Here is a 14,166-nt window from a genome sequence, read left to right as displayed (position 1 = left end):
GTTAAATTCTAGAAAAAAAACCCACACTTGTTTTGTTGTTTCGGTGTCTTTTGTGAAAGTGTGTATTTGATATATGGACTTCAGTCTTCACACATTATACACTTCACGTCAGTATTTTGCCAATTATTAGCAGAATTTCTGTTCTAGTTATGTATTCAACATTTCTTTCCTCGCATTTCTTGTCATCCTACATTGACACAGATCGTTATAGACTGGAACACACATGAAATGTATGCGTTCCAAATAACTATGTATTTTTTACCCTATACAATTCAAGGCACCTCACACCCAGATAAACAGACATGAGCTGTGAGAATTTTGTGTACGACTAAAGCTGCATCGGTGGGGGATGGGATAGCAGGCTGCTTGCTGCTGATCAACATATTTGCAAAACAAAAGACACTGATGAGGAGGTGCGAGGCAGTTTAAGGTGGGCATTACAAGTTTTTTCAAAGGCTTCACGGATTCTACTGTTAAAAAGTGATTCACATCATGTCGTATCATGCTTTTGAGTGAAGGAGCTAGACAAGTTAAGCAGAGTGCAACACTGCAGTGACTGGTCACATCATCTTGCTCTCAAGGTATGCACAACTCATATATTTTTATTTCTAAACTAATACTATAATGGAATATATTTTTAAATTAGCAATTTTCAGCACATTTCCTGCAATTCCTTGCACTAAAATGATGAGGTTTAACAAACTTCTGTTCACTTGTTAAATAACTATGTCAAAAAAGGCCTCCAATTGATATTACAAAAAAAAGAAAAAAGTTTTTTTATGCAAAAATAGAAGACCACATGGAAGAAATATAAATTAAAAAAAAAAACAAAAAAAAAACTTACTAGTTCTTCACTAAGCAGATAGGCTAGCCTTTCGTCATTTTTTAACTGCAACTCTTCCTCAACACGCCTTTCCTCCGTTCTGCGTTCCTCATCTTCTGCCAGTAGTTTCTGAATGTATTCTTCACTTGCTTGTCGCTCTTTTTCTTCCAGTGCTTGTTTTTCTTCTTCTAGCTATATTTATTAATATTCATATTAAGCAAAACAAACATAAACCAGTTAAAAATCAACAATTTAAACAATGAGTGAAAAAATAAAATAATGCAATTAAATGCATCTTTATCAATACAACGTGGGACTTCAGTCTTTTTTAATTTTTTTAATTTTATGGGTTCCCACTTCTTCCAATTACTGGATGTTAATAAAATTTTGTAATCTCATACAGGGCTCCACCCTAACTCAATGAGATTATAACAGTGCAGATCATGTTATAGTTTTAAAATTGCACTTAGTTTTGAAGTTTTATGTTCCTTAAGTTCTTCAGCATCAAATTTTTAGATGATTTACTGTGTCAATGTGCTCTTTTAAAGTACATTAAATTAGAAGCATTAAAGCAAAAAAATAAAACCTCAAAGGTGTTAACACAGAGGAATTAAAGTTGTTTCAGATGATAAAATTAAATGACTGGGCATGAAAGTCATCTGCAGTATCCATTTCAGCTTGCTGTTTGAAAATTAAAAATTTAACTTCCAACCACAAAGATAAATTTCATAAAGTATACAACACATTGTTGAATTAATTGTCCAATAAAGTGAACTTAAAAAAAATTAACAATGAAACGAGCACCAACTTAACATGGATTTTGCAAAGATCTTTATCTTATGTACTATACCTCCATAATCAGTTGTGGAGTTTTACAATTATTAACTGGAAAACCAGGAAAGAAAATGGAAGAATTAAAAACTTTTAAAAACTTGAATTTTAAGACTGTGTTAGCAAGGTTATTATAGTTTTGCCTTTTTATTAGGGCTGGGAATCGCAATGAATCACACCTAAAATTAAAACATGCAATCATAAAAAAAAAACACAAATCATGAAGTAAATATACCCAGAAACACAAAATTAATGTACAGTAGAATCAACACAAAGTTATTTTAAAAATTAAATTGCATAGTTAACATTTAAACAATGACCTGAAACCTGACCTTTTAACAAAATACTACTTGAACAAGTACAGCATAAATTTGAATGCCTTAAATGGTCACAAATGACAATAGAGTTTGAATGAAATGCTAAACACTGACTTAATTGAAATAAGCATCTCTTAAATGGGAATAAATTAAAACTCTTCAAATGCCATCCTCAATTTTTCATCACCATCAATGACTCTGTAATAATACTCTAAACAAGTGTTTTTCAACTGGTGCACAATGACAGATACCATGGAGTGCTATACAGGATTGCCTGTATGAGCAGGCAAAGAGAAGAAGCAGCTGGGAAAATGCATTCAAAGAACTAATTAAACGCCGTGTTTGTGAATATCAACCTCCAAGTTGCATTATTTTTGGCCAGCATCACTGATAGTCCCACCCCTTCAGGCAATTTAGCAAGTGTATAGATGTGATAATTTTGTGTTTGGTAAAATCATGGGTATGCCTTGGGATTGTATGGGTTACCAAAAGTGTGCCACCACAGAGAAACAGTTAGAAAGCGCTGCTCTACCTACACCATTGATCCTAAAATTCTTGCTTAAAAACTGACACAGTGCATTCCTTGGGTGGTTATATTGAGTTCTTTGCATAAATTAGCAAAGATGCTGCAAACTGGAATAATGGGTAGGGATAATCATTACACTTATGTTTCGTAGTATTTTGTCATTATATTAGGGTAGTAAGCACTGTAAGCTACTTGGCAGACTAGAAAGATAAAAACAGATGTACTAGAGACTTATCTTGGTTCGAGTGCCACTCAAAGAAAATATACTTTGCACATACAGTGGAACCTAGGTTCACGAACATCTCGGTACATGTACAAGTCGGTTTACGACCAAAAAAGTTCGCCAAACTTTTGCCTCGGTTCACGACCACATACTCAGTATACGAACAAGCCAGTTTCCCTTTTGGTTGTAAATGTTCAGTCTCTCCCTGTGCATTTCCTGTGCTGTGAGCAAGAGACACAGAGCGAGAGAGCGCAACACACACACAAGAGACACACACACACACACACACAGGCATGCGAGAGAGAGAGAGAGAGAGAGAGAGAGAGAGACGCACACACACAGGCAGCCCGAGAGAGAGAGAGAGAGAGACGCACACACACAGGCAGCCCGAGAGAGAGAGAGAGAGAGAGATGCACACACAGGCAGCCAGAGAGAGAGACGCACACACACAGGCAGCGTGAGAGAGAGACGCACACACACAGGCAGCGCGAGAGAGACGCACACACACAGGCAGCGCGAGAGAGACGCGCACACACAGGCAGCGCGAGAGAGACGCACTCACAGGCAGCGCGAGAGAGACGCACTCACAGGCAGCGCGAGAGAGACGCACTCACAGGCAGCGCGAGAGAGAGACGCACTCACAGGCAGCGCGAGAGAGAGACGCACTCACAGGCAGCGCGAGAGAGAGACGCACTCACAGGCAGCGCGAGAGAGAGACGCACTCACAGGCAGCGCGAGAGAGAGACGCACTCACAGGCAGCGCGAGAGAGAGACGCACTCACAGGCAGCGCGAGAGAGAGACGCACTCACAGGCAGCGCGAGAGAGAGAGAGAGAGAGACGCACTCACAGGCAGCGCGAGAGAGAGAGAGAGACGCACACACAGGCAGCCAGAGAGAGAGACGCACACACACAGGCAGCGCGAGAGAGACGCACACACACAGGCAGCGCGAGAGAGACGCACACACACACAGGCAGCGCGAGAGAGACGCACACACACAGGCAGCGCGAAAGAGACGCACACACACACAGGCAGCGTGAAAGAGACGCACACACACAGGCAGCGCGAGAGAGACGCACTCACAGGCAGCGCGAGAGAGACGCACTCACAGGCAGCGTGAGAGAGAGAGACGCTCACACAGGCAGCCAGAGAGAGAGAGAGAGACGCACACACACAGGCAGCGTGAGAGAGAGACGCACACACACAGGCAGCGTGAGAGACGCACACACAGGCAGCGTGAGAGAGAGACGCACACACAGGCAGCGCGAGAGAGAGACGCACACACAGGCAGCGCGAGAGAGAGAGACGCACTCACAGGCAGCGCGAGAGACGCACTCACAGGCAGCGCGAGAGACGCACTCACAGGCAGCGCGAGAGACGCACTCACAGGCAGCGCGAGAGAGACAGAGAGAGAGACGCACTCACAGGCAGCACGAGAGAGACAGAGAGAGAGACGCACTCACATGCAGCACGAGAGAGAGAGCTGGACGCATAAGGTAGGAAGGCAGTTAAAGAATGCACTGGGTTTGATTTGTTTTCACTTCTGTTTACAGCGATTGGTTCGTAGCATGCATTGTTACTTTGTTGATGGTTTATTAAATTACGGATTTTTTCAAATGTTTATTTTTTTCCCTGTGCTTAAAACTCATTAAAAAAAGTGTTTTTAGCCAGCAGTTGGTAGCGCTATAGCACGAACTATTGCAGTGTTAGTTTTCTCTGTTGTTCAAGGTTTTCTCAGTGTTATTCAATGTTTTTACATTTAGTTTGCTATTACGCTGTGCATTCTATGGTTTAATTAACTATATTTGTGCTTAAAAACTTTAAAAAAAAATATATTTACATACAGTTCGTATGGTCTGGAACGGATTAATCGTTATTTACATACAGTTCTATGGGGGAAATTGCTTCGGTTCACGACCAGAGTTTTGGAACGAATTATGGTCATGAACCAAGGTTCCACTGTATATGATATGATATTGATGTGATTTTCTTACAAATCTTTTACCTTCGCTATTTTTCTTTATTGCTCCAGGATTACCATCCCACACGCCTGCAACTATGTCAGTATGTATAAATCAAGGAATGAATACCAGTACCACATACTGACATGTGGTAAGGTGCTGTGAAATGTGTCATTTGAAACTTTAAAAAAAAAAATTTATTTCTCAAAAAATTTTAAAGGGAGTATATAAATATGGTACTAGATGTATAAGTAATACTTTAGGTTCACACTGTTTTTTGTATTATTGTTTCGTAATGTAAAAACATAACACTGACACAAATTGAGACAGATTGTTAGTGTGATTCAGTTATACATCTTTCTGTTCTCCAGTGGTCATTCTGTTTCAAAATCCAGATGACAACTGTCCAAAAGCAACAAATGCAAGTGCAACAGAGGTACACACAAAATCAGCTGTGCACTTTCAAAAGGCTAAGGATGGTTTTCTGGGTTCAAGCTAATTAGTTCATTAGTTAAGATCTTATATTTCTGAAGGACTATGGTGTTTGCCGAGACTGTTACAATCTATGCAGCGTCATGTTATTGTGAATCAGTCAATAAAAATAATTCTGCTGAATTTACTGTTATTTGAAGCTAAGTAACGGCCAGTGCACATGGTTGGTTTACCTAAAATTAACATCAGTATCATTTTAGTCCACATAATGCAATATTTCTGTATTTTACAAGTCTATTTTTGCATATCACTTCCAAAATCAGTCTTTTCAGAATTTGAATGTCAAGTGTGTGTCATCATTAGTAAAACTGATATTCTTTATTTCTTAAAAACACACCTACTGAACAGATTTTAGGTCAGAATTTTTTTTCTGATTTACAGTTGCACTAGACTCAGATTTTGAAACCCTTCTCCAGCATCATGAAAGATCATCCCGATCCATTGTGATTCATGTGAATCTATGGACTGTCTTATAATACAACTGTTAAGTAACCATCTCAGCAGTTTTGATTAAAGCTTACCCTGGCAAAGTTGTCCCAGACCATGAAAACTCAGTTTCAGAATAATAAGCAGATTCAAAAAGATGTACTTTTTGAATTATAAGAATAAAGTAATGCGCGTGTGACAATTTCTTCCCACAATGCTCCACACTTTACAAATGACAAAATCCAAATGTGGGTACCTCAACATCTGGCATGCTTATATTATTTCTCTTATAAAATAGCCAAAAGAGGCCAATTGTGCTAGAAGGGGGAAAAAAAGTCTTATTCTAATCTCTGGCTGGTCAACTGGTTCATCACTACCAAGCAGCACTACGTACTAATACCCATACTTATTCGTATTGGACAACAAATAAACTCAAGCCCATGCAAAGCTTGTGTTCCTGGAAAGACTTGCAAGTAGCCAGTTGGAGAAAAGAAAACCTCCATTGAGTTACTGACTAAACACCATCCATAATTACACAAACACTTATTATTATTATTATTAAACACTTAAATAGACCAAAAATCAAGTCACCGATCAAACTAATCTGCATGTCTTCATAAAATATTAGGTTGTGGACCACCAAAGATTTTCAATTAATCAGATAGTGCTTTTTATATGGAGTAAATTCATAAATTGAATGTTAGTTGTTCCTGTGCAATTTATGTATAGTCCTGAGTAATACTTTGCAGTGAAAATGGCACAGAGAGTGATTAATAATGAGTCAATGTTATTTCAATTACTGACTGCAAATGAGTGAACATTCAACATACTACTGATGGCACAGTTATTATGTGGTATTTGATCACACACTAGTCTCCCTCATAGGTAGAGAAAAAATGTAAACCATAGCCATTCAGAAAAACATTTCTTGCTACTACATACTACATGCAGTCAATTCCTTATTTTTGCCACCCCCAATAATTCAAAGACCCTCCGCCGAATATCTTAAGAAAACACTATTCTTATGTTACCCAGAGCAGAATTTGAAATCAAGTGTCAATTATGAAGCAACAACTCCAACAAATGCATCCCCATTCAGACTATTAGAAATGATGCTATCTATAAATTATCTTTGGAAGGAAAAAAAACTATAGTAAATCAAATTTTAAACTTACCATGCTGAAAAACTATTATAGTTGATTAAAAGGATACTAAGGGGGTTGGTCTGGCACTCTGAAGAACAGACAATATTCTAATAGATATTTTTCTACTAAAGTAAAATAAAATTCTCAACCTTATGTCTTAGGATTAATTATAGTATGCACATAAGCATAATGTGTATACCATAGACTAATGGATTAAAAACATACCAGTTACCTTTCTCATCTGCTCCTCATATTCCTTTCTCAGCTCTCCAGGACTGCACAGTCGGGGAGGAGGACTCGGATCACTTTCTGGAATCAAGACATTAGAGCTCACATTAGACAGGAAGATATAGCATACATGTACTATCAGTAAATAAGATCATGAATAATGTGATTTATAAGCCTATTGCTTTTCTTACTCCTACAGTAACTCAGGTTGTCTCTCTAACCCTAAATCAATATTTTATTATGTAAAAGACAAGACAAAACACAATAAAACAATTCCAGCATACAATATGTAGCTCTGGTAAATGTAACTCCTTCAGCCATATGTGAACTTCCACAGTCACAGGCATAGAAAGCAGATATTCATAGTTAACTACAAACACCATTTTTTCATGTTTAAGTGGCAACAGAGAAAACCAATTTAAATAAAGCCAACTTTTACCAAAACACTGGATAAATATGCTACTGAAAAGCAAACTCAGGCAACACACATGCAGAGCTAAGAACTGTACGTTGCACAGTTGCTGCAGTCTATGACAAGACAAAATGAAAAAGAAAAACCTTTCTCAGTCTTGTAAATTCAAGTATTTACTGACTAAATCTTGTATTGGCATAGGCAGGATGGTACCGTGTTTTACCAATCGCTACAAGTATAGATTTGACCATGACTTTTAAAGACACTACAGCTTGACGATTTAGGCACAGTATCTACAATCCTCCTAAATTGGTAAGAAGGTCTGAAAAAGGATAGTAGGAAATCAAGCAAGTTTCAGATGTTTTCGTGATTGCATTCCTTGATTACTTTAATTCAACACAGTAGTAAGCTAAATACACAATATGACATATTTTGACAACCTGCCCAAATGAAGTATGCAGAATAGTACTATTTTCTTATTTTTAAATCAGTAGTACTGTTAAAGAAAATTTTACTAAACAGTACACATTTTGGCCAATTACTGCGTATGTTGTACAGTCGTGGCCAAAGATTTTGAGAATGACACAAATATTTATTTTCACATAGTTTGCTGCTTAAATGTTTTTAAATCTTTTTGTCAGATGTTTCTATGGTATACTGAAGTATAATGACAAACATTTCATAAGTTTCAAAGGCTTTTATTTACAACTATATTAAGTTTATGCAAAAAATCAATATTTGCAGTGTTGCCCCTTCTTTTTCAAGACCTCTGCAATTCGCCCTAGCATGCTGTCAATCAACTTCTGGCCCAAATCCTGACTGATGGCAGCCCATTCTTGCATAAATCAATGCTTGGAGTTTGCCCACCTACCTCTTAAGGATTGACCACAAGTTCTCAATGGGATTAAGGTCTGGTGACTTTCCTGGCCATGGACCCAAAATTTCGATGTTTTGTTCCCCAAGCCACTTAGTTATCACTTTTGCCTTATGGCATGGTGCTCCATCATGCTGGAAAAGGCACTGTTTGTCACCAAACCATTCTTTTCTTGGATGGTTGGGTGAAGTTCCTCTCAGAGGATGTTTTGGTACCATTCTTTATTCATGGCTGTGTTCTTAGGCAAAACTGTGAGTGAGATCACTCCCTTGGCTGAGAAGCAACCCCACATGAATGGTCTCAAGATGCTTTACTGTTGGCATGACACAGGACTGATGGTAGCGCTTACCTTTTCTTCACCGAACAATCTCTTTTCCAGATGCCCAAAAAATCTGAAAGGGGATTCATCAGAGAAAATGATTTTACCCCAGTCCTCAGCAGTCCAATCCCTGCACTTTTTGCGAATATTAGTTTGTCCCAGATGTTTTTCTTGGAGAGAAGTGACTTCCTTGCTGCCCTTCTTGACACCAGGCCATCCTCCAAAACTCTTCGCCTCACTGTGCGACAGATACACTCACACCTGCCTGCTGCCATTCCTGAGCACGCTCTGCACTGGTGCTGCCCTGATCTCGTAGCTGAATTAACTTTAGAGGACAATCCTTGCACTTGCTGGACTTTCTTGGGCGCCCTGAAGCCTTCTTCACAACAGTAGTGGAAATTGGTTTTTTGGGATTAAGTTAATTTTCACAGCAAAAAGAGACTTTGCAATTAATTGCAATTCATCTGATCACTCTTTATAACATTCTGGAGTATATGCAAATTGCCATCATAAAAACTGAGGCAGCAAATTTTGGGATTTGTGTTCTCAAAACTTTTGGCCACGACTATACCATGTCGTTTTTGCTTTGTACGCTTAACATACATTAGGGCTGTTTGAGGTATTAAAAGTTTGCATTGCCATTTCAAAACATCAATGATGCACGATTTCATTGCCTTGGGAAGCATTTGATGAAGAGATGCTTGTGGATTATGAATAATTAGTTGCGTCAACACTTTGGGGAATGGTGTGCGGGCATTTTAGCTCGGAAAACACATGATTCAAAGGTGATTCATTCCAAATTCATTTAAGATTGCTATAAACCACAATGCCATATTGGTATGCAAGTCTAAAATTGCGCAGTGGTAGTGCTGCTGCTTTGCAGTAAGGAGACTGTGGAAGATTGTGGGTTCGCTTCCCGGTTCCTCCCTGTGTGGATAGCGCTTTGAGTACTGAGAAAAGCGCTATATAAATGTAATGAATTATTATTATTATTAAAATTAAATCTGCCTCATCATAAAATGGATTTGAATGACTGTATCAACAGGAAACTACATCTTTTTTTTTTAAAGGAAACTAAAAAAAGAGAGATTAAAATCCAATGAGAGAGAGGCAGATATTTTATTTGTTCTAATGGGAAATTTAACTTTTATAGACACTAAAGAAATATTAAAATATGATGACCCAAAGGTCACATCAGTGTTCAGAATGTGAAGCATATGTACAAAAATGTAAAATTTGGAAACTTTCTTGCTTTTTTTAAAGTTAGGGCATTTTATTGGAGGTCTTTAACATCTGTGAGCTGAAAAGACTGCATTTTGGTAATTTTTATGGATTATGAACAAACTACTCTTTAATGTCAATGGTGGATCAAAACAGACAAAAGACAAGGTATGGCAAAATTTTTAGAAAAGCTGTAAAAATCATGAAATGTTTAATTTTTTAATTGTTCATCATTTTGGGGAACTATACGAAAATTTACAAGGTTTCATCCTGAACAGATTAAATTTTGAGTGCTTTGATTGATTTCCAATGTTAAACAAAGACACTTTAGGGGTTACAGCATTTGTTTAAAACATGATTAAAATTAAATGTATAATACTGCTAATATTCTGCATATACATTGTATACAAAAATCTACTTCCAGGACCATACGGACTTCAGGGATCTGAGATTAATGTGCTAGGCTGAAATAGGTTTCAGTTTTAAACATGTAATGCGTACTAGCTTATACATCACTTGAAAACAATTTAAAAAATTACATATTATCAACTTTCAAAAACACACTAACATAACAGTAATGTACTTCTATTACCGGTCTTCTCATATAAGAAACATTAACACTACTCCAGTGATATTTTAAGAAATATGACTATTCATACCAAAGCAATTTTTTCCTTTGATCCATCTCATGTTCTTGCATAAATGCTGCTTAGAATGTATACCTAGAGTTTACTAGCTCTATAAAATTTTAAATTTGTGAAAGCAGGTTCTGGTTCCCTAAGACCCAGAATATGCACATTAAGTGAATGGACTGATAGGGGCATAACATTAATAATATCATGTTAAAGTATTTTGTCAACTATTTCTGCATAAAAAAATCACTTTCGTACACAAAAAAGAGACTGCTTGGCAAAACTGACAATGAGATCTGACAGATCACCTCTCTAATTTCTTTGTGGAAGAAACATTTTCAGAACAAGGAGACTTTAAAAAAACTTTAAACGAGCCTTATATTAAAGCAGGGAGCAGATAAAACATATTAACCAGCTTTTGAATGAATCACTAAAAAAATGCAGCCACTTTTGACATACTACATGAGTGGAGTTGGACACAAAATTTAAATTTTCACCACACCTTATTTTTTATAAATAATGAGTTAATCGCTGCTTGAACCAGGCTTGCTGTAATCAATTAAAATTTGTTGTGAAAAAAGTTAATCATAGGTTCTAGGAAGTAATTAAAACTTACTTTCATCTTCTTCTTCCGGGTCTAGACCAGCCATTCTACGCTGACACTGAACAGGAAACTCTTCTTGAATTCTTTTCCACAAGTCTTCATTTACTAGAGTATTGTTGCGACTATGACACCTAGTCCATGTGGAAACTCTTTTCCTACAAAGTGGGCAACACAGGTTGGTTTTGTCGATGGCCTCCAGAAAGCATGATTTACAAAAGTTATGACTACAAGGCAAGGTCACTGGCTCCAAAAAAATCTCCAGACACACTGGGCAACTCAATTCTTGTGGCATCTCTCTTTTCACCAATACTTGTGGCATCTTGCACTTTAACAAAAATCAACCTATAAATGTGTGCAAAAACATAATTTCAAAAGTCCATATTAAAACCAACACTGATCAAAATTTAAAAAAGATTCCAATGCATAACAGCAGCTATACTGTAAATTGTATGTGATAAACTTAAAACATTTAAAACATTGAGGCAGGGCCAAAAGTAACTATTATAAAAATTTATGAAAACACATCTGAACAACAATTCTAAAGTAACATGCTTTTTACACAAAAAACCTTCTGAATTCTTAACCTGTAACTCCAGAAATGTCTCACCGTCTGTAGGCAGTTTAATTTGTTATTAAACTATTTATAAAAGTGGTCCAGTTTTGTTTATTGATTGCTTTAAGCTTCAAAAAGGTCACTTTGAATTAAACCGTTGCTTCAAACCCTTGATAAACCATGTTGACAGATGTTTTATTATAAATACTTTTATATTATATAGTCATACATCAAACCTACAACATTTTTATAGCAAGTTTTTGTTCTAAAAAAAGTCAACTTTGTTGTTGTCAGTGGACTAAATTATATTATTCGTATCTGTCCTTTCACATAAAGAAATTAGCAAGGGTTTAGTTTTGTCTATGAATTTAGGATGTTCATAGCCATTGGAGATTTCAGTGCATGGAAATCTATTCACTGCCCAAGATTTTCCTCAGTTTATTTCACTGGCTCTAAGGTCTCAGCCATTGTTTCTTCAACTTGGCAACAGATTGAAGAGCATCTGTTTATCATTAAAATCGCTATTTAAACTGTAAAGAAATCAATGCACTTTATGGGTTGGTTGGAGAAAACCCCATTTTCTTTTTCCATATATTTAGTTTTTCCCTAAGAAAACTAAAAACTCTTTTGAAACGTCTACATTTTAACTGGACCCAGTGGCAAACAAGTGATCCAATTTAACAAAAAAAAGTGGGATATAAACGCCAAGTCATGATAAATGAATATATTCCGATAAAAAGAAAAGGGGCGGTCATAAAAGTCTCGTGAATTTGTTAACACTTAAGATGCACACTACAAGTTAAAAACACACAAAAACATGGACATTTGCATTTGACTCGACATTAACATTTTACAAGAAAACAGTGTTTTCAGCAACTCGGGCCGTCACAGATGTATACATTAAACGTGAATTCACGGATGTAAAAATATCTGCAGGCATGTATTAGGTTTTTAAGCATATCCCACCCAGGACTGCAATTTAAATTTTATAAACATTTGAAATTAACACAGAAAAAAACGGCATTCTAGCGAGGGCAGAACAGAAATTTGACATTTTCCGCGTACATTTTAAATCTCAGTGGCGGACGCCACTTGAGACGGCTTCCCCCCTCGCCCAAACACTAACCTTAAGGTCAATAAAATAGGTCCCTGATGTTAAGTCCACTATTTTAGTGCTAAAATGATAACAGAAATGTGAAACCTACTTATATACCTAATCTTAATTATTGTGAAACAACCGAGTGGCATCCGTGTGAAACAACCAAGTGGCACCTGCTTTCTGAACAAGAGCCCAAATTTCGTCTTCTATTATTGTTTTAAGCAAATAGTAACTTCACGTCATCTCAGCCAATGTCCACCTAAAAACAATAATGCAGAAAAGAAACGTCTATTCCATTCAACGAAAATACTGTTTTTAAACGGAGGAAAATACTTAACATTAGAGTGTCTCTACAAATACATTGTTTGAAACACTAGAGACAGAAAATGGATTTTTTTTTTTTAAATAACATACGATTAATCTAGAAGCGTAACGTATTATTTACCTTTGTAGCGATTACGCCACCCTGGAGAGAACACAAATTATTCAAGTCGTTCACCGATACGCTCTTTTTTCCAAAAATTTTGGGCGCATTACTTACGATGTACGTTATCTAAATCATAAATCCAAAGCCTCATATTACATGAGCAAAATTATGCGAAAACCTATACAGTACTTCCGCCATACTCTAATCTGGACAAGGCGCGAATGAAACTGACGCGCATGTACACAACACAAGGTGAAACCCGTCGCACACAATTGTCGTTCTCGATTTCTACCAATCCGCTTCAGACCTCTGAACATGTGACATTTTAAAACAATGGCATTTTTACTCATTTTGGCAAATAAGGGAGGGGCAGCTAAAAGGTAACACATATTCAACATTCGCGGACGGCACTACTAAGTAGTATTTACTGCTATATTAACTTAGTGTAATGTAACCTGGCACATTTAACAATACGGCGCGTTACTTTCAGATAAACTGCAGTGTTGTCTTTTATATACATATTTTACCCTTTATTACGCTCTGGTTCGTAGTGGTACAAGTCATGATGGAGTAGGCTTTAAACTGTTGGAATCGTCCCTTTAAGTTTCTTTTTAATGCCTTCCGGCCTAAACATTGACCCTCACCACACAACAATACTGACAAGAATGGCCACTCTTTACATTAGTGCCTTCCTTATCAAGCCAATAACGCTGTTTGATTGGATGCAGTGGCAATAACCACGCCCACATCTAGTTGTTCTCATCCCCACCTTTATGAAACTTTTCTATTTGAACGTCTCCCGCCTTTTACCTCGTGAGATTTAGCGGGTTTTTTTATGGCATTGTGTTTTTGTGATTTTTTTGTGTTGCACCCCGAAGAAATAATAATAAAAAAGAGAAGCCAAAGTACGCTTCGATACGAGTTGTGGGGTGGCCGGAGTGATTATGTAATACGACGAAAAGGATTATGATTAAACGTTACTTAGATATGTCCACATTTACCATGTATATATAATTATATAGGATGAAAATGTATATGGTATTGTCCTGTTTCA

General features: G+C 37.2%; 1 protein-coding gene across 2 annotated transcripts in view; it reads right to left on the bottom strand.

Annotated features, from left to right (window-relative positions):
• Positions 1-13,787, bottom strand: part of rnf168 (ring finger protein 168) — a 39,096-nt gene extending 25,309 nt beyond the window's left edge. Inside the window, exons 1-4 of one of the 2 annotated variants that reach the window (XM_028825709.2) lie at positions 13,640-13,787; positions 11,046-11,375; positions 6,976-7,052; positions 845-1,015 (exon numbers count right to left, since the gene is read on the bottom strand). In XM_028825709.2, coding sequence (XP_028681542.1) covers positions 845-1,015; positions 6,976-7,052; positions 11,046-11,352 — 555 coding nt within the window. In that variant the 5' untranslated portion in view covers positions 11,353-11,375; positions 13,640-13,787. Of the gene's footprint in view, positions 1-844; positions 1,016-6,975; positions 7,053-11,045; positions 11,376-13,130; positions 13,338-13,639 lie in introns of those variants that run through there. The other variant, XM_028825708.2, reaches the window with a different exon arrangement.
• Positions 13,788-14,166: the final 379 nt, after the last annotated feature.

Source organism: Erpetoichthys calabaricus, chromosome 2, assembly GCF_900747795.2.
Source record: "Erpetoichthys calabaricus chromosome 2, fErpCal1.3, whole genome shotgun sequence".
Taxonomy (NCBI): Eukaryota; Metazoa; Chordata; class Cladistia; order Polypteriformes; family Polypteridae; genus Erpetoichthys; species Erpetoichthys calabaricus.
The sequence above is the reverse complement of the archived record's forward strand: the minus strand, read 5'-3'. Positions and strand labels throughout refer to the sequence as shown.